General features: G+C 46.1%; 1 protein-coding gene across 5 annotated transcripts in view; it reads right to left on the bottom strand.

The window, feature by feature from the left end:
- Positions 1-21,606, bottom strand: part of GTF3C1 (general transcription factor IIIC subunit 1) — a 163,786-nt gene that overhangs the window by 101,282 nt on the left and 40,898 nt on the right. For all 5 annotated transcript variants that reach the window (XM_014605761.3, XM_014605759.3, XM_019482373.2 and 2 more), the window contains exons 12-15: positions 19,923-20,076; positions 13,329-13,432; positions 11,952-12,139; positions 8,965-9,252 (exon numbers count right to left, since the gene is read on the bottom strand). In XM_014605761.3, coding sequence (XP_014461247.1) covers positions 8,965-9,252; positions 11,952-12,139; positions 13,329-13,432; positions 19,923-20,076 — 734 coding nt within the window. The remainder of the gene's footprint in view (positions 1-8,964; positions 9,253-11,951; positions 12,140-13,328; positions 13,433-19,922; positions 20,077-21,606) is intronic.

Genomic DNA, 21,606 nt, shown 5'->3' with positions numbered 1-21,606 from the left:
TCATCCGAATCAGGCAAGAAATGACAAAGTTATAGGCATTTTCATGATTCCTCATTATAGCCTATGGGTGAAACATCAAAATGTGTAGAAACAGATAAACCATTTCGATGAAATGAGATGGAACAGTGCTTTGAAACAGCAAAACAAAACACCATCCCTTCAAAACGGAAAAATGGAAGTCGAAATGAAACAGTACCATTTCACACAGCTCTACCATACTGCACATAACACAAGGTAAAAGTGGCACCAGCTAACCAGGCCTCAGAGCGGGGGTGGGGGGGTCCTGAGTCCCGGTTTTGGGGGAAACAGACCACATTAAGAGAAGGCCTGGAAAGACCAAATTAGTATGTGGGCATGTAATGGATTTGGAATGTGTTCATGACATAACATGTGAATAGCGTAACCACAGAAAGACAACCAACCAGGGATAGCCACAGATCAAGAGTCATCAAGAGGAAAGGAGAATACAAAAGCAGACTCGAGAGTAACAAAGGGTCCCTCCTTCTCTTCCTTTTCATCCCTCCCTTTGAGCCGAACCTCTTCCTCATAGATTCAAAGATGTTAGGGTTGGAAGGAACCTGAGGTAGGTCATGGAGTCTGACCCCCTGCCCTGGGCAGGAAAGAGTGCTGGGGTCAGATGACCCCAGCTAGGTGCTTGTCCAGCCTTCTCTTAAAGACCCCCAAGGTAGAGGAGAGCACCACCTCCTTTGGAAGCCCATTCTAGATTCTGGCAATCCTTACTGTGAAGAAGTTCTATCTGATGTCTAACCTAAATCTGCTCTCCATCAATTTGTGGCCATTGTTCCTAGTTACTCCAGAGGGTGCCCTAGTAAAGAGAGCATCTCCTAATCCCTGCTACCCTCCCCTAATGAATTTATAGGCAGCCACAGGATCACCTCTCAGCCTTCTCTTGCGAAGGCTGAAGAGATCTAGGTCCCTCAGTCTTTCCTCGTAAGGCCTTGCCTGTAGGCCTCTGATCATATGAGTGACCCTCCTCTGAACCCTTTCAAGATTCTCCAAATCCCACTTGAAGCGTGGTACCCAAAACTGGATGCAGTACTCCAACTGCAGCCTGACCAGTGCTGCATAGAGGGGAAGCATCACCTCCCTGGACCTGTTCGTCATGCACCTGCTAATGCACGATAAAATGAGGTTAGCTTTGTAGATCACTTCATCACACTGATGACTCGTGTTCGTCTTGGAGTCAACTATGACTCCAAAATCCCTTTCCACTGCTGTGTTGCTGAGAAGGTCAACCCCCAGCTTGCAAGTGTGTTCGTGGCTCTTTTTGCCCAGGTGCAGCACTTTGCACTTGTCTTTGTTGAACTGCATCCTATTTCATTCTGCCCATTTTTGCAACCTGTCCAGATATGCCTGGATTCATTCCCCACCCTCTGCTGTGTTAATTTTGCCCCATAATTTGGTATAATCTGCAAATTTGGACAGGGTGCTCTCTACACTCCTGTCCAAGTCACTGATGAAGATACTGAATAGCACCAGTCCAAGGACTAAGCCTTGCTGGACTTCACTGCCCACATCTTTCCAGGTCGATATCGACCCATCCACCACCGCTCTCTGGGTGTCGCACTGTATGGAATGCGCTACCGCATCGAAGGCCTTCTTTAAAGTCTAGGTAGATGACATCTACCTCAACTCCTGCATTTAAGCATTTTGTGACCTGGTCATAAAAAGAAACAAGGTCAGGCAGGATCTACCTGCAATGAACCCATGCTGATTTCCTTTCAGCATTATTTCCCCTGCTGGGCTCCCACAAATGTGATCCTTAATGACTTTTTTCCAGAGTTTTCCCCAAGGATAGAGGTGAGACTAACTGGCCTATAGTTTCCTGGTTCATCCCTCCTCCCCTTTTTGAAAATAGGGACCACACTGGCCCTTTTCCAGTCCTCTGGGACCTGACCAGAACACCATGAGTGCTTGAACAGCCATGCCAGTGGCTGCTATGACACCAGCCAATTAATTCAGCACCCTTAGATGAAGTTAATCTGGGCCCACTGATTTGAACACATCCAGCCCTTCCAAGTGCCCTTTCACTAAGTCTGTGCTAACAGTTGGTGGGCTGGTGTACCTCCTGTGTCTACCTATGATCCAACTGGGAGATCTGTCGTGGTCTGTGTCTAGGAATACAGATGCAAAGAACTCATTGAAGAGTTCAGCTTTGTCCCCACTCTCTGTCACCAATTACCCTAGTTTGTGCTGTAGGGGTCCTATGCTATCCTGTGCCTTCCTTTTGCTCCCTATATACCTGAAGGACTTTTTGCTGTCCTTAATTTTTGTCCCAAGCCTAACTTTTAATCCTGCTTTGGCCTTCCTGATTCCCTGCAAGTGTGAACAAGGGAGGTATATTCCTCCTTGGTAGCTACCCCATTTCCACAGCCTGTATACCTCTTTCTTTGCCCTTAGGCTTTCCTGGCCAAGAGGGCTTCTTGGCCCCTTTATCCCCTTTTATGCTCAATAGAATTGTCTCCTTCTGCGCCTGTAGGACTGCTCCCTTGAGGAATGACCACCCCTCCTGGACCCCCATTTTGCCACTGTTCTTGAGCTTTAATGCCTCACTGACTAATCTCCTGAGCACACTGAAGTTAGCTTTTCTGAAGTCTAGCACTTCAGCCCTGATCACGGAAGTGAGAAAGTGAGCAAATGTGGTATTGATCTTTCTTTACATGAGAATAAATAAGATGGGTACAAAACGTCTCCAGAAAAAAAACCCAAACCTGCCTTACTGTTAGAACAGTGAGAGAGTGAAACAGACTAGACTGCCCAGGGAAGTTGTAGAATGTCCTTTGTTGGAGGTTTTCAAGGGGAAACTGGATAGGCATTGGATAGGGATGATTTAGGAATAATATTCCTTAATTCATACAAAGAATTAAATCAGATTAACTAAGAGATCCCTTCCAACACGTAGGCAGGGATTCCTCAACACATCTTAATTCAGAGGCGGGCAATTATTTTGGGCAGAGGGCCGCTTACTGAGATTTTGGAAAGCTCTCGAGGGCTGCATGGGTATCCCTGCCCCTTGACAGGTGTCCCACCCCCAGGCACCATCTTGGGACCAGAAGTCCTGCCCCCTAGCCCCTGACCTTTGCCACTGGAAGTCCCTCCCTTTGCCCCTGGAAGTACTCCTTTGGGGAAGATTTTTTGCCATCTTAGGGGGAAAAACAAATTATAGACTTAAAAAAAAAAAAAAATCAAACACCCATAATAATATATTTTAATTGAATTTAAAAAAAAATATATTTTTTGTCCTGATTTGTGTGCGTTTGTGCTATATATGTAGAAGTGATTGCACAATAGCTCAAAATGTAGTCTTACTCATATATTGTGTGGAGTATGCAGGGGTGTTGGGGGTATGAGTGGGTGGGTATAGGGATATGTGCGTGTGTGCATATGGTATTGTGGGTATGAGGTGCAGAGCCGCTTTCCTCTGTGGCGCAGAGTGGCTGGCAGGTGGGCAGAAAAGCAGGGAAAGTGGCGGTGGGCACAGGGAAAGTGGAAGTGAGCAGGTGTGTGGGAGTACGGGGCCTGCACCAGCAGGGCCCAGAACAGGGCAGCAGGAGCACGGGGCACAGGCTGGCAGGGGTCTATGAAGCTGGGCTAGGTTGGCCAGTAGGGAGAGAGGAAAAAACTGCCCTGGCTCCATAGAGCCCCGGCACGTGCTGGCCCCACGCTCCTATCTGGATGTCACTGGCTCCTGCTTGCTCCCAGTTCCCCCCACCCCAGCCCCACGGTACAGGCGGAGATGAGCAAGCGCAGTCTTGATCCCGTGTGTGGTGGGCAAGTTTGTTATTACCCTGAAATAAAATAGTTTTCTGATAGCATGCTGTTAGGTTAACAATAATTTAGATTATTGAGAAGTATTAGTTTTGCAGCTGAATACAAGGCATGACCTGTGGCCTAGCAATGCTGCTGACCACAAGGCAGAATAATAACTAAGCCAGCCATTAGCTTATGTTAAGTAATTCTTTTAACTGTGTTAACCATTTTCTGAGTGAAATGCAGCAAGTGAATCTGTATCTGTGTGCTGTAAATCAGCTACAGCAAGGAACAAGATAAGACAAAGAAGGCATTGTTCTAAGTACAATGATCGTGTCCTTAAGAAATATCTACTACTGTGCAAGTTTTTACTAACGTATCATAATGTTACTGTTACTTAACTTCAGTTTTTTAAAAGTGCTAGTTCAGTTTAACAGAAATATACTGTTATAAAAATTTATAAAACACTGTCCAAGTATTACTTTTGTTAACCCTGTAGTCTTGTCTTATTATAAAAAGTATAAAAGAACGCCTCACCCTTGGGGGGGGGGGGGGGGGCGGCATTTTACCTCTTTGCTGGCTTATAGTCATTACTCAAGCGAATATACTGCAGTAAAACTTTTACCCGCGTTGCCTACTTCCTATATGGCTAACCAACAAACTCCAGAGAGTTTTCTCCCACAACACGTGCTCACTTGTCTGGGGAAAAGAATCTTGTAGGTGAAAGGATTGGACCCAGGCCGCCCAGGCGGATGCCTGCCTCCCTGGCAGCCTGGTCTGGGGATAGGCACCTGCGGAGACTCGGATCGGGCCCGAAGCAAAAGAAGGATCAGGCTTATGGCCACTTTTGCATTCTGGGGGCTCCTGCAGCTCTCAGGAAGCCGGAGGCCACCGGGGTAGCTCCTTCCTGGCCCTGTGGGAGCATGGGGGGGGGGGGGGGGTGTCCCAGAGCTGCTGAGGGCAGCACAAGCCAGCAGGGACCCAGTATGGGGTGCTGGAAGCCCAGGGAGGTGGTGCAAAATTGGTATCAGGCTCCTAAGGCTTAGGGCAGCAATAGCCCTGCTGGCTCCCCCTTCAGCTGGCCCCAGGGGGTGGTGGCACCTCAAGCAAAGGCCCGGGCCCTTCCGCGTAGCAGGGGCCTGGCAGCCTGCTGGCAGATCACCCATGGCCCTGGGATGAGCAGGAAGGCTCTATCAGGAGCAGGACTGGGCCTGCGGCTGCTTTTGCATTCCAGAGGCTCCTGCAGCTGCCCAGATGCTGCGGGCTGCCAGAAGAGACTGGCTGTTCCTGGGGGCAGCATAGGGATTCCCCAGGGGTAGCATGAGCTGGCAGGGATGTGGCACAGGACACTGGAAACTAAGGCTGTCCCGAAGTTGGATCAGAGCGGCTAAACCAGGAAGTAGCAGGAGGGGGAGGGGCTGCTTTCCCCCCCCGCAATGAGCACCAGTTTGTCCCATGCTGTCACTGTTCAGCCTGGTCCCAGCACCGGCTCTGGGCTCACCTGTTGGGGCTGAGCAGCAGCAGGGCAAACTGGTGGTTGGGGCAGAGGAAAGTCGTCCCCCCTCCAACCATTGGGTAATGTTTGCTGTGGCCACCCATGCCTCAGTAGGTGGGATGAGGCTCCTTCACCACCGCTTGCGAGCTGCCCCATGCGGCAGCAGTGGTCGTGTGGAGCAGCCACACAGGGCAGCTCACAAACAGTGGTGAAGGAGCCTCATCCTAGCCTAGCCTAGCACGGGCAGCCAGCAGCTGCAAAGGCAGGGGGCGCTTTCCTCTACCTGGAGCAACTGTTTGTAACCAGCTGCTGCTGCCGCCACTCAGTGGGCCCTGAGGGGTGAGCCCGGAGCCAGCATGGGGCCCAGGCTGAGCAGTGGCAGCATAGGACAAACTGCTGTTTCGCGTGGGCGAAAAGCAGCCTCTCCCGCTGCCAGCACTCCCTGGTACAGGTGCTTGGAGCCCGCGCAGGGCTGCCTATGCCTGCTCTCCACAGCCACTGCTGCCCCGCGGGACAGCCCAGAGGCGGCAGTGATGCAGCAGAGACACAGGCAGCTCCATGTGGGCTCTGGGTGGCTGCACCAGGAAGCGTTGGCCAGAGGACGGGGAGGGGCTGCTTTTCCCTCCCAAGTTGAGCAGCAGTTTGTTCCATGCCGCTGTTGCTCAGCCCAGATGGACGAGTGCAGGGGCACAGGGTCGGGGCTGCGCACTCTTGTCCCCGCCTGCATGGTGGGGCTGGGTCAGGGAGTGGAAGTGAGTGGGCGCGCGGGAGCTAGTGACAGCTAGACAGGAGTGCAGGGCCTATGCCGGTGTCCCAGGGCCAGTGCCAGCGGGGCCCAAAGCGAGGCAGCAGGAGCACAGGGTACAGGCTGGCAGGGGTCTACTGAGCTGGGCTCGGCTGTGCCAGCGAGAGAGGGCAGAAAGCCCGCTGCTCACTTCCACCCCCTGCCACCACTTTCCTGTCCACCCGCTGGCCACTCTGCACCATGTGGCTCCTGGCTGCATGGCCAGACCACGGGACTCAACAGGAGCTGGCCCAGCCCCGAGGACTGGGGCGATTGCCCAAGGTCCTCCCCTGCCCCCCCCCCCCCTTACCTGAATTTTCCACTCCAGTGCAGGCAACAACAGCCACACAGTCCCAGGCCAGAAGCCTTTGCTAGGCAGGGGCTTCTGGCTGGGGGCGAGGGTGAGGCTGAGCAGGCCTTGCTCTTGCAGGAGTCTACCATGGTTTCCCCTGGATCCTAGTGCCCCTGGCTCCTTTCATCTTTGACAGGTGGCCAGGGGCAGATAAATATTAATTTTCTAAAGAGCCACGCGCATGATCAGAGTCAGGAGAACAGACCTTACGACAGGCTGAGAGCTATGGGGCTCTTCAGCCTAGAAAAGCGCAGGCTCAGGGGTGATTTGATGGCCACCTATAAGTTTATCAGGGGTGACCACCAGTATCTGAGGGAACATTTGTTCACCAGCGCACCCCAAGGGATGACGAGGTCGAATGGTTATAAACTACTGCAAGACCATTTCAAGCTGGACATAAGGAAGAATTTCTTTACTGTCCGAGCCCTCAAGGTCTGGAATAGCCTGCCATCAGAGGTGGTTCAAGCATCTACATTGAACACCTTCAAGAGTAAATTGGATGCTTATTTTGCTGGGATCCTATGACCCCAGCTGTTTTCCTGCCCTTTGGGCAGGGGCCTGGACTTGATCTTCTGAGGTCCCTTCCGGCCCTAATGTCTATGAAATCCATGAGATGTTTTAGGGGACCTGCAGACCAGATAGAATGGTCTGGCAGGCCGGGTCTGGTCCGTGGGCCATATTTTGCCCACCCCTGTCTTATTTGATATTTCACTAAATGAAATATCAATGTCACGCAGAGTTGAAAATAGTACAGATGAAGTTGTTTATTCCTCAAGCTTCTAGCTTTGCTGGTTGCCACATGGGGCCAAGAAGGATTCCCCTCCTCTTGTGTAGCTGCAGGGGTGAGGGTTTTTTCTCCCCACACCTTCCTCAGATGCATTGGTTGTTGGAGGCAGCCAAATCTCAGGATCTTGACTGGGTTGTGCCAGTGCTCTTGCTGGGACTAAAACCTGTTGGAAGATTTATGGTTAGAGGAATTTGCCCCTCTGCTCAAGACCAGCCTGATCACCACATTGAGAATCAGGAAGGACTTTTTATGGACTGTAGAAGTTTTTACCTTCCTCAGGGATGGGAGGGATGACCTTCTTCCTTGGATCTTGAGTGTGTTTTAACAATCCTTGAAGTGGTGGGATATTGACAGTCCTTGTCCCCCTGTTTTCTCTGTGGCAGGTCATGGTGCTTTCAGTGTCTTTGGACAATATGCAGTGATTATGCAGCAGAGTTGATTTGTGTAGTTCCAGAAATGGATTAGACAAGGACTTGTATGGGGTGATTTGGACAATGAAGGTCCTGATTTGAGCATGGGGTTGGACTAGATCTCCTGACATTTCTTCCAGCTCTGCTTTTCTATGATTCTACAAAGTCTAGCAAGAACAGTTTAAAAAAAAAAAACCCCAAAACAAAAATACAGATGCTATGGGCCAGACCCTGGTCTACGTGCCTAAGTGTGATTCTATTTTACGCTGTTCAAATTCTTCTGAAAATCCATTAAAGCATGAAGTTTTGTGACATTCTGTCATGTATGCCTTAAAGGTAAGTCATAAAAATCCATGTGGTGGAGAACTCACCTGTCTTTCGTATTAACAGTTTTTCAGTGACTTAAGTGCAATTCTATTCCACTGTGCTTAAGCACCCAATAGGTTGAACCAATGCTGCAGGAAACCTAGAACATGAGCTCATTACCCTGGGATAGCAGATATGCAGTAAATTCCCTTTCTCCATGGTCTGTAGATGAAAAGCACTGTAACATTCTTATTAATTAGTCCTAAAAAAGAACGTTTTGGGGAAATTTTCCCCTCTCTCTCTCGAGTCTGGCAAAAATACATATATTCCATTGCTAAAATGTGTCCCATATTTTAATTATGGCTAAATCATATGAAAGAAAAGTGTGAAATTCTGTAACCTAGCAACATCAATAATTCATTAAGGTATAAATATTACAAATGCTATCCCATGCAGTGAAGATAGCCAGCTGCCACTTGGGGAGTTCCACAGGGCTTGATCCCGACAGGTCCCTACCGCCCAGCCCTAGGCTGAGCAGGCAGCCAGCCACACCTGCTGCTCATGAGGCTCAGTCCTGGCTTCCCCAGGGTCCCTGGTGCCTGAGACTGGGCTGGCTATATGACCAGGTGGCCCTGTTGCCTCCAACTGCTCAGGGAGCTCCACAGGACCCAATCCTGATTTCTTCACAGTCCCTGGTGTCTGTCTTCCACCTGGCCAGGCAGCCTGTCACATTCTGCTGCACCTTGCCGCTTGCTCACTCAGGGACTCCATCGGGCTAATCCTGACTTTTCTGGGGTTCCCAATGCCTGGTCCTTGCCACCCTAGGGCCTTATCCTGATGCAGACTCCCTGCTAATCATACACGTACACACACACACACACACACACACACACACACACACACACACACACAACTAACCGAAGTATAAGGTGCAAATGTACCCTGATTTCTGCAAGTAAAAGGAACAATGCTAAGTGATGGGAGAGAAATTTATTTTCTCCCCACTAACCAGATTCTCTACATATTACACAGTTCTTGTCTGAAAGATCCAGCTCTTACCTGTGTCACTACAAACTTCTGCTTCAGACTCCAGTGCAGAGATTTCAGGATTCTTTATGCATGTAGTTTCTGGTATAGCCTCATCTCCTGCTACATTTTGATAGGTTTGTGATACAGCATCGTGAGTATCCAGCCCTTCCTGATTGCCTTGATTCTCATCATCACTAGTCATTTTTTGCTGTGCCCCAGTTAAAGGATGCCCATAAATGAGGTACCAGAGAAAGATGTGGACCATTCTTAAACGAGGCATTTTGGGAAGAAAGCCAAGAGAACGCCCAAGTCCTGGAACTGAGAGGAAAAATGTTTTAAAAATTAAGTATTCAATAAAAAAAAAAACACAAAATGGATTAAAAAGATAAAATGGCTCATGTTCTAATACTGAGGGAAAATTCATATAAAAATGATTGGAAAGATAAGTTTGGATGGACAAAATGTGAAATTAAATTGATTGGTTAGGAGGAGTTCACTGAATAATGAGTTACAATTCCATAAGTCACAAAAATGTTGGTAAAAAGCCTATCATGTTCAAGCAGAGAACCAAATACAGTTACTTGAATAGAAAAGTAATATATCAACAAATGTAAGAGGAGAGCCAAAGTAAATTAAAACTTATAAGACACAAAAAAGTAATAATGGAAACTAAAACTAAAAGGGGGGGGGGAGGGGCAGAGAATTGCACCTGACAAGGCCAAGTTTAAAGTAACATAAAAATCCTAACAATAGTATAGGCCCATTACTAGATGGGACACGTGGACATGTATGCTGAAACCAGATCAACTTACTTAGGGTCTATACGCAAATGTAAATAAGGGCTTGTCTACATGTGCAGGTAAAGGCACAATGGGATCTAATGCATGATGGTATCTAATCCACACGTGCATGGCAAGAGGCGTGATTGTGGGATCACAAATTAGATCCCATCATGCCTTATCGCCAGTGCAGGAGAAGCCTGAATCCAGGTTCCCTCTGCCCTGGCAAGAAGTTCTGACAGCTGGGAGCCTTCTCACCTGATGGGGTTCCCAGTCACATCATGCACCCCATAGTTGGGAGACCATGGCTGCTGCCATCTCCCAGCCACAGGGTGTGGTGTACCCCAGTGGGGAGATCACAGCAGCTACCGTTTCCCAGCCACATTGGTGCCTGGGGCACCCCCATGGCTGGGAGCCCTGTCAGGTGATGAGGCTCCCAGCTGCAGGGACATGTACTCCTGCAAAGCCAGCATCACTAAGAGCTCCTGGGCTCAAAGGTGCACATGGGCCCCCCCAGCTAGGAGCTCTGATCAGCTGATGGGGCTCCTAGCCATGGGAGCATAGGCTACATGTGCAAATTAAAGCTGGGTAGAAAACAGCTATGAAGTTATTACATATTTTCCAGCAATAACTTTATAGCTGGTTGGACCCTTTTATGGTGCTATAGTTTATCTGCACATGTAGCCAGTTTAAATTAATTGTGCAATTAACCAGGTAATTGCATAATGCATTTAACTTGAAGAGGGGGCCCTACAAAGGGATTTGTAGCAGACTGATAACCAGTTATCTTGAGGCCAATGACGCATGCTCAATTAAAGGAGTGATGGGACCCAACAATAATGCCTCCTGCTGTGCCACAGTTGCATGGCAGGAGGCCCAATTGTAGGATCTTGGATCAGATGCTAATTGTGTCCTAAGGATTATCATCCCAGGCTCCCCCTGCACTGGCAAGTAGCAAACTAGGGGCCTGGCGTGGCTGCGGCTGGGAGTGCCAATCGGCTGATCAGTACTCCCAGCCTTGGGAGACTGGGGTCCTGAAGAGCTCTAGTGCGCTCCCATGGCTGGGAGTGCCAATCAGGTGACTAGTGCTCTCAGCTGTGGGGGCACCGATCAGCTGACTGGTCCTCACAACTATGGAAGCACACCAAAGCCTTTAAAAATTCCAGTGTGTTCCTGAGGCTGGGACTGGAGCCCTTAAAACTTCTAGTCTACCAAGGCTGCGAGTGCTGATCAGCACATGTTCAATCTAAGGCATGATGGGAACCAGCCACAAAGTCATTACATATATTTGTGCAATGATTTTGTGGCTTATTCTCTGTTTTGTCACACAACTAATTGCATGAATGTGTGGCTGGGTTACTACTCAGGACATGATTATCTGGTTAACTGCATCTTAAGTATAATGCCTGTCAGGGGCCTGAGTTAGCTATGACAGTAGGCACTATTCTAGCAACTTGACACTAGGTGATGGGGGAGCTTGCTCACTCTTAAAGAAAGGCTATCCCAGGATAACTGCAGGGACATGTTATTTGTACTGCCATGATTCTCCTAGGGGGAACTCTTGTACAGGTCTAACTTACTAGAATCCAGTGTAGACTAAGTGTTATGGATTCACTCTTTTTATGCTGGTGTAAAGGAACACTACATATTGGTGCAAATGTGTCAGAGAACAAAATGTTTAATGATGCTGATGTTTTCAGTAAATATCTTTGTACAGTGTTAAGAGATCTGAACTCTGAAGAGCTGCAGTCAGCTCTGCCTAGAAGCATTCTGCTTCATTTACAACTTTTTTTTTTTGCATTGTGTACTACATGTTCCTGCTGTGCATCAGTAACATAAAATAGCATCCCAAAGTGCTGTTCAGAACGCTGTTACTATTTTTCAAATGCAAGACCACAGTATACAGTTTAAATGATCAACAGGGATGTCAGTATTAGCATCCCTCTTGACCAGTTACCTAGACAACTGTACATGTAAATGTCAACTCTGGGTACAGACAAATATACTTTTTCCTACGTGTACAACTGTTATGTCTATTTATATGCTGTACTTGTCACTGAAGAGCTAGGCATAGCCGTCTATAGCTAGGTCAAAAGGCTTTAGAATACCAAGTGTATGAAGTTCCACCTACATTGCACTTGGGAGCTCAAATCCAAAACTTGATAATTTGCCACAATCTGAGAAATGGAAAGGTCTCTAACAGCCTGAATGTTTATATAAAAAGAGCAAAAGTTGTACCTGTAACAGGGTGATAATTTTTTAGCTGTGTTACACCCATTTTCTCATCTGTTTTCTTTGCCCGACCATTATTTTCAGCTTTACAGGGAGAGCTTTCTTTTACTTCCCCTAAATTTGCAGCAGTCTCTTGGCCCAGACTTTCATCTTCTGCATGTATTTGGGATGTTGATGTATGAGGAACTTTAATCCTATGTTACAAGCATACAGAAGTTAAATAAGTTAACTGGGTAGTTAAATAAGACCCTCTAAATTCATTTTCTGAACATGTTAACATGATGTTGTCATTATGTTAAAAGAAAATCATCTCTCTGCAAATGAAGCCTTGAACATGGGCATTAGACAGTCACTCTCAGGAAGAAGTAGTGAGGTGTCTAAGTATGGGTTTATTTGTAGAGGAGACTAAACAAGAGAAGATTTCAATGAAGAAAGATTAATAATACAGTCTGCTGTGCCAATGCCATCCAACGAGCTCCTCAGGAATACTACAGGAGCAAAGTGTCAAATCTCAAACAAATAAAGCAGCAGCTAAAAGCTGAAACAGTATATTTCAAGGCATGTCTGGCTCAGAGTTGGGAGTCTCCTATGGATATCAGGGGTTTTGTACACTGTAGATCAGAGCAGATGTGAGAAATGATTAAGAAAGTGAAGTGTGACTTCTTTGCTGAACAGATGAGAATTTATTACCCAAATGAAAATGGTACAGTGAATGGAAAAATCTGCAAATGTTTCAGTGTGGAATGTGCTCAGATAATCCTAACAGGTGAACCATACCCCATGGTTGCATAGATGCAAAGGATGAAGGAAAATAACAAGGTCCATGCCACTCTAACATGGGAGAAAATGCTTCTGTGATCTCAGATGTGACAATCAATACAATTCCAAACTTGTGAACAATATTGTAGTCAGTCCTCTCCATCTAAGGCATAGGAAATTTCTGTAAGGAAAGATGCTTCTTATCTGAAGCTGAAGCCTGCGTATGTATAATTGTCAGGGTCAAACCAAATCCCTGTTTGACGATACGTTAGAGAAGACTTTCTTCCTTGTTTGAGGATCGCTTCTTTTGCATACAAAGGGAAGAAGTGCTTTTCCCCACCACCTCTGAATCAGTAAGAAAGCCACTGAGTTCCTCTCACAGACAGACTTCCAAAGGGATGTGTGCCTAAGGCAGGTTGGTACTAAAGTTACAGCTTTGGCTTCAGGAGATCAAAGTTCAATTCTTCTCCCTATTAGGACTTTGAATAATCTTCAACAACTCAAAGAATCCATGTTTCAGTTTCTCCAGCTCTACATGAAGGCTATTTTTTTCTCTTTTTTCATTACAAGAGGAAGCACGGAAGAGCCTGGACAAGAAATAAAAAAAATGTAGACTGTACTTGCCTGTTTGCTGAGCTTGAGTTGGAGATTCGGAAACGCACCTGCTCAATGGCACTTTTTACCAGGGGGTCATTAGGATTCACTGAAGGGTGCACTACAAATTCTACCTGTGTAACAGACAGCATTATATGGAAAGGATTTAATTTATTAATATTTATTAACAGAGAGACTAAAATCCACACAGAAGAGTAACGTTAACTAATGCTCTGAACATCTCATGTTTTATGCAACGTTTAACGTGATACTTTAAGATCTAAAGGGACCAACATGATTATCTGTCTGACCTTCTCCATGGTGGCATGGACCTCTATTAATTTCAAGTTAATTTCAATAACCATATTTAATCCAAGTTTTTTTTTTTTTTTAATAGAAAATTCATTCAATCTTGACTGAAAAATCATAGTAATGGAGAATACACAGAAAACAGTTCCAGTGATTATTTGTCTTCACTGTTAAATATTTAGGCTTTTCCCCTCAGTCTTAATGTTCTCCCAGCCTAAGGTCAGTAGGGCACTTGCCTCATCCAGAGCCTTCATAAGCTGCAAGATCTTCTGATGATCAGATGTGCTAGAGATGTTAATGCACAGTAAACACTGATACTAGGAGCAGATTTTCTTCGGTTTCAGTTTGATCTTAGGGACCACAAGCAAGTGGTCAGTTATTATTCACACTTCCTGTGTTACATGAACCCACGCAAGTTGGCCAGGATTCATTATTGTCAGCATCGAAGTCCCCCAGGAGATACAAGTTCGCAGTGTTTGAAATCTTACCAATAACACTAGTCAGTTCTTTGTAAAACTTGTCTTTAACCTCAGCAGAAAAGTAAAGTGTTGGAGCATAGGCACTCACTAAGGTGACTGCCTTCTTCAGTATAAAAGGTAGAGCATAAAGACCCTCTCAGAACCATCCAGTAGATTCTTGATCATTCTGAGAAGACTGTTTCTAACAGCAAAGCCTATGCCATGTTCACGTGCATGTTTGGGAGCCTTCCTTTGCTAGAAGAATGTGTAGTATTTTTGAGGCGAGGTACATTCCTTGTTGTGCTGCAATGTCAATAAAATGTTCAACTTGTTTAATTCCGTATCTGTAACAGCCGTCTTATGAGCATCAGAATTATTCTCAAGATTGTCAGTCAGGCCAGTACATGTGGTTCTAAGATTCCATGCTGAAGTGCAGAGTATTGATTTTCTCTTTTTCTTTTTGTCTGGTTCAATGATGCAATCTGTTTTTTAAGTTTTCTCTTGGTTCCAAGCACCCAATGGAGCAGGCAGACCATGGCAGATCACCCACATAACTGGCTCAGTTATGTGGGTGATAACTGAGATGCAATAATTTCTCCCATCAGCAATCCATAGTGTCCTTTTCTTTACCAAATAGGCTAAACTCGTAACTGCTACCTCCTATGTTGAATCCTTGCTTGAAAGAAAGTGAAGTGGGGGAGACCTTGTTTCCTCTAGCGCCCCCCGGGATAACAAGGAGTAACGGCCACAAGTTGTTGGAGAGCAGGTTTAGATTCAACATCCATAAGAACTACTTCACAGTTAGGGCGGCTAGGATCTGGAACCAACTTGCAAGGGAAGTGGTGCTGGCTCCTACCCTGGGGGTCTTTAAGAAGCAGCTTGACGCCTACCTGGCTGGGGTCATTTGAGCCCAATTTTCTTCCTGCCCAGGCAGGGGGTCGGACCTGAAGATCTGAAAGGTCCCTTCCGACCCTACTTCTATGACTCTATGAAGTTGGAGTGATCTCTCCTGGGAGCAAAATCCTGAGCAGTGTATGTAGAGACACTAGTTGCCCGAGACACACCAATGTCCCCCTCTTGGCGATGCTGGTTTAATCCAAAGGAAAAGTAAGCGTCAGTACATTTGGAACCAGTCTGGCTACAGGAGCAAAGGAGATCATCCATTTGCCTATTGGGGCTCCACTCCTAGACTGGCTGCCAAGCAGGAGTAGAGAGAATTCAGTCTAACGTATCATCGAGTGGACCTCAGTCCCACAAGCTTTTGGCAGCATTTCCTCTCCCAGGGGTAAAACTAGTAGCCCCTCTAAGGTGCTCTTCTGCCTGAAGTCATTGGAACCCTAGATGTTGTAAGGTTGTTTAACTGCCGCACAGCACTCAGCAGTGGGAAGGGAAGGTAGTCCATGAAAAAATGCTCAGAAGAGTACATATCCATTAGGCACATACAGCATGGTCTGTGCTGTAGTTGATAAATGATACATTTAAAGATATCGAATAGGGTTTCAAGCAGAACGAAACAAATAAGACGCAATGAAAAGTTAAAGCTGTCACAAACATTAAAACCTTTACCTTCTTAAAAAATACTTTTGGGTTGAAATGTATTTAGTCTACTTGTAAGCTTATAACGATTCTATCACTGAATCGCAGAAAAGTACAGCAGGAAGGGACCTCAGAAGGTCATCTAGTCCATTATCTCTTTTCAAGACAGGGTCATCCTTAATCTTAACCACCATAGACAAGCATATATGTAACCTAATATTAAAACTGCATGAAAAATCTTCTCACACAACTAAAACTGCCAGGCAATACCCGTGAACACCAAGAACATCCTAACCTGCTACAAGTAAGTTAGGGGAAAGAGGACACTGTTCATATACTGCCACTGCAAGCGCAAAAAGTAGTTTGTTAAAATACATTCAAAATATTCTAGGAAGAAGACCATGCTCCCCACTAGAGAAAAAGGCAAAATCCTCAATGGTCCTTGGTGATCAGACCATGGGGTAAAATTCCTTTTGGATCCTCAAGCCAGAAAACTCCACATTTTTTACTCTCAGGAGGAACACTGGCACACCCCAGTCAAATTCCTTAGCCTTACCTGCAGCCAACACCCTCCCCTTCCCAGACATTTGTAGTAACCCAAGGGGAAAATTTTTTTTTCTGATCCTGGACCCAAAAGTCAATATAGCTAACAAGTTCCTATTAATTTGTTACAGTACACTTTAGGGGGCTTCTTTCAAGTCAGATTGTAAGATTTCATAAGGTTTTTTTTACTGTGCATATATGAGAGATCATTTTCAAGGGATAGTTATTAAATCAGAAGTGGAAATAACATGTTAAGAACCAATTCTACACTGAGCATAGTCTCAGTTGTTTTATATTTCCACAAAACTTCAGAACAGAAGTAGGGATTTTACTTAAGCACACACACTTTTGGTGAAAAATCAGTCTTAGCAAATTTCAGTTAAAAAGGCCAATCAGTGAAGTTTTCATCTTGTCTTAATTTTCAAATAGAAATTCAAAATGGGAAGAGTTTGAACAGCCTGGACTATGCAGACAGCAGATGTTAAACATGAAGTAAATATTGATTTTCATGCATATGAAAAACAGATTTAAAAAAAAAACCCAAAAGCCAGTTGCTGGAAATTGGAATGTGGAAATACAGAAAGAGCAGCTTTTGCTGCTTACTGGGAAAAAATGAAAGTAGTCTGCACATGATCCATGGGGAGCAGAACAATGAGCAGACTTGGTTCCCTAGCTCCTGTTACTTAGTTACTTACTACAAGGAAAGATCTTATTTCTTCATTTTTTAGTTAAAAAACAAGCTGCATATCTTATTCTAGGGCATGCTGCATGTGAAAAAAATACAGCATTTAACAATGAACAAAACCACTCTGAAGGAAGATGTATTATGGCTTTAATTTCTGAACTACTCTTGTGGCCTACAGTTATTTGGAATTACCAGAAAAAGTGGTAATGTCTGGTGGTAGCTTGATTTACTTCCATCAAGCAACAAGTAATATCACTCGATAGAGATCGTTACACCCTGCAACTTGCTTCACATTCAGAGAGCAAGCTACCCAAAAGGAGGAAAAGAAAAAAAAAAAAAAGGTTTTGGGAACTTGCTCTGCTAGGCTAAGGACAGACATTACACATAAACCAGTTTAAGTTATCAGAAACTGTTTTAAACCTGTATCAGAACAGACATTTAATGCACATAAACCAGTTTGAAAATGGCTGAAACTGGTTTGAAATAAACCTGGTTGAATTTAGTATCAGACTTAACTGATTTGGGTCAAACCAGTTTATGCAATGTCTGTCCCAGAGTCTTCCCTGGTTTAACTTAAACCAGAGTCCCCCACCATCCCAGATGCTTTGCAGCCCTGGGTGGGGGGGACTGCTCCACAGCAGGCCTAGCCCCACCCCTCTGCTCTCTAGCTGAAGCTCAGGCAGAGACTGCAGGCACAGGAAGGTCTTCCTGGCTTCCCTGTGCCCCCCTCTCCCCCTCACTCTCTTCTGAAGCAGGGTTCCCCTCCTCCCCTCTCCCACAGCACAGACTAGACCATAGCCAGCATGTGGTATGCTAGCTAATGCTGAGAGGTGTCTGTGTACGGCAGACAGGACAGTGTCAGATCAGGGCTTTTTGGAGCTAATCCACAGGTAGCTAGTAATGTTCCTCCATCCCTTCCTTGGAAAAAGGTGTTTAAGAAGAGTTTGAACTAATGAGAGAGAAGCCTTTGTTTTCTTGATGGGCTGATAAATGCTCTCATATCAACTCCCTGCTGGACTGGCCAGGAGCAGCGAGGGGTGGGGAACCCCTCTCTAATCAGAGCGTCCTGCCAGGGCCTGTCCATGCCCTGCCCCCAGCTCAGAACTGTAGACGGGAAGGGAGGGTTGCTCTAGTGCTCCCCAGATTCTAGCCTGAGCCACTGTAGGCATATGCCTGCATTTCTTCAGTCCAGATGGAATGGCTGTACAGATGCAAACTGGTTCAGCCTAGCCAGATTGGACTAACCTGTAAAGACTGAATCAATTCAGGGTCAGGCTTGCTGAATGTCTGTCCCTAGCCCTAGTGCTAGAGAGTTGCTGGCAAGGGCTATCAGCTCTCTTTTCAGCTATGCTGGGAATGAGAAGAGTCTAGCTGTGCTCCCAATGGGCAAAGGAGCTGCTCCCCCCAACCCTCATGCTGTTCTTTGGGTAACCTACTGAAGGACTGGGGTGGAGAGGGCACGAGCAGCAGGGCTCAAAGTCTCCAGGCACCTTATGGCCACATCCAGATGAGTGCAGCTGCGTGGTATGTGGTGCCACAGACCCATCTGCGATGCCACCTACTGCACATTCAGGTATTTTCCACGCTAATACCTTGCAGAACAGGGATGGGTTTTTTGATCCCTGGAGTAAAAAAAAACCTGTGCAGAAGAAAAAAAAAGCATTGGGAAGGGACAGCACGCACCACCTACAACTGGAGCCTGACCTGCTGGAGCCATGCTCCAGCTGTCAGCCAGGCTCCAAGCTGCAGGAGCACCACAGCACCTTGGCCACAGCCTCCCCTACCTTACCGGGAGTAACCTGCCATGCACCACTGCTAGTTGTCCCTGGGGAACTAAACACCTGTGTTTGTGTGGACGTGGCTTGTGAGTGCTTGTGTGTATGTGCTAGTCCTGCCCACAAGTTTATAAACAAATTCCATCCCCCATTTCTCCCTGGCTAAGTACAGTCAGTCAAAAAGCCTGAGGCTGAATTGATTCAAACTTAGGTTAGCTTTCTGCATTCTGAAACGATAAGCAAGTGAACAGGCATTCACTTTTGATTCTGGAAATGCAGCCACATACCTCCAGTTGCCCAGGCCAGAAGCTGGGGGGCAAGAGCATGCCTCCCTGCTGGGCTGAAGCAAACAGCTTGGACCAAGGCTAACCCCCACACCTTGCAATGGGAGGGTGGCGGCGAGGGCTTGCACAGAGGTCCAAAACATCTTGGGATGATGGGAGACTGTGAATTAACTTGAATTTGGAGGGGATCTGGGACAGAAGTTCAATACATTGATTTAACCTAAATCACTGTAAAGTCTGATATTACTTCCATCCAGGTTTTTCTTAAACTTGTTTCAGCCATTTTGAATGTGGTTTATGTGCACTGAACTTCCTCTACGTTCCAGATTTGAACCAGTTTCCAATCACTTATACTAGTTTGTGTGCAACTTCTCTCTCTAGGCTCTGTGTCAGACGAATAAAACTGTTTGTTTACACCTTAGCTTCCACAAAGAGGTGTTAATGACTTCTTCAAGAATCAGCCTTAAAGGCTGCTTGAAGAAAGGGAAAAGGGACCCTGAGATTCATTACATCTCCCTGCTACTGTTCCCTGGTGCACCAGAGTTGAGTGTTAATCACAGAAAGACACCTTGCAGGAACTGCGAGGAGAAGAGGTGGGGAGAGCTGTATACCCTGAGAAGATGGAGGACCTGGCCAAACACCATCACCCTATGTATGACATGTCACACATTCAAATTAAAGCTTGATAGAAATCAAATATTAAAATGTTCTATTTTATTCAAGCAATATTTTTGAGGCTTACTGGCCATTATTGTATGATAATTACTCTGCATGTGCAGCATGCCTAAATACATTGCACAATACATGTAACTTGTGTCAGGGGCCTTGAGTGCAATCTCTGGGCAATTTTGCCATGGGCATTGTTTAAAATGCAACTGGCTTCAATACAAGTTTAGAATAACCTGCTGAGAGAGACTACTGCTATTTACTTGTGCATCAAAGAATGGTCAAGACTTACTTGATAATGTACAGTATGAAAAGTCACATGTATTGCCACTATCCCCAGCACCAACAGCTCAGAAAAATAAAGTTACCTTTTTCCTAATGCCATCTTGAATGACTGTTGTACGGTACAGCCTGAGGAGCCCTTCTTGGGAAAGCTTTTGCACCAATCGAATAATGGACTTTTTACAGCATTTGGTAATAACACCTTCTTGTTTCTCCTGATCCATGACCATTTTCTGAAGCCTAGAACATAAAACAGACTAAATTACTTCATAACAACAGTGGCATTTCAGTGCTGCTTAAAATTCACTAGATTCTGCAATTTATGGTCCACTGAAGGGCTAGAAAGAAGAAAGAGAAGAACCCAGGAAGCACCTGAATTTCATAGATTTTATAGACATTAGGGGCTAGCAGGGACCTCGAGAGATAATCCAGTCCAGTCCCCCTGCCATGGGAAGGAAGTCTGCTGGGTTAAATGATCCTAGGAAGATAAACATCCAAATGCCTTTTGAAAGAGTCCAGTATAGATGAATGCACCACCTCTGGGGGGAGTCTGTTACAACCCTGGACACTTGGAGAGTAAAGAAGTTTTTCCTTCTGTCCAGTCTAAATCGGCCTCCCAGGGGTTTGTGGCCGTTAGACCTTGTTATCACTTGAGGGGCCCTGGTGAACAACTGTTCTTCCAGATCCTGATGCACCCCTCTTATATACTTATAGGCTGCCAAGTCACCCCTGAGCCTTCTCTTCTTCAGGCTGAAGTGTCCTAAGCGGGTACCAATTATGAAGAGCCTCACAGGGCTTCTAACTGCCCAACTAGCCAGCTCTCCACCCTGTACCATGAGGGTCAAGGTCACCTTAGAATGTGTAGGGTCTTCCTCTCTTGCTCTAACAGGTACTACTCCTCTCTTTACTGGAGCCTATCACCAGGCAACGCTACATAAGCCACGGCATTTTCTTGCGTACAACACCCCCCAGAATAAGATCTGTCCTTTATTTTTGAAAGACAGAAGGAAAAAAAAGATCTTTCCTTGAAAACACTGGTAAGTAGTAATAAGTGACTCAGTAGCAGAGGCTAAGGAGCCTAGCTTGCTGATTGTGCTGCTCCCTGTGGAGAATATGCGATGCTACTTTTCCCAGCAGAGGCTTAAGATACATAAACTTCTATTACTATATTTCCTTTCATAGTGTGCACCCCAGCAGCTTATTTTTCTTTAAAAAAAAGGTGTGTGTTTTATAAATAATATATGGTATATTGTATTTTTTCAATTTTTCCCTTTGCACCCCTGAGGAACAAATACACAATATTTGTAACTGCTAAAAGGTGCAATTGTGCTTATGCCTTATATATAGTATTGGAGAGTCTGCATTAAGTCCCATAGAAGTGAACCCAGCACAGCCTATGTGATCATATTCTATATTAATGGTCACCAACCAGTGGATCTTGATCCACCGGTAGAGCTTGGAGCCTCTTGGAATCAATCCAAGGCTGGGGTGGGGAGCTGAGTGCCCGCGTGCATACACGCACGTGTCCCAGCCAAGCAGGTCAATCCATGGGAGTGGGAAGGGGCGGGGGATAGATCAAGATCCCCGCAATGAGGGACAGTGCGGCAGGGGCAGGGGTAAGTTGAGTGAGGCCCTGGCCGTGTGGGACTTACTTGCTGGGAAGGCGCACCCCCAAATAATTTTTTTTCCCCGCTGCCTCGATCTGCCCACTCCTCCTTCCCTCCCCACAGACTTACCTGCTGGGCAGGGGTGATGCGTAGGAAGTACACG

The sequence above is a fragment of the Alligator mississippiensis genome, chromosome 13 (assembly GCF_030867095.1).
Source record: "Alligator mississippiensis isolate rAllMis1 chromosome 13, rAllMis1, whole genome shotgun sequence".
NCBI classification, from domain to species: domain Eukaryota; kingdom Metazoa; phylum Chordata; order Crocodylia; family Alligatoridae; genus Alligator; species Alligator mississippiensis.
This window is presented reverse-complemented; position numbering and strand designations above follow the sequence as displayed.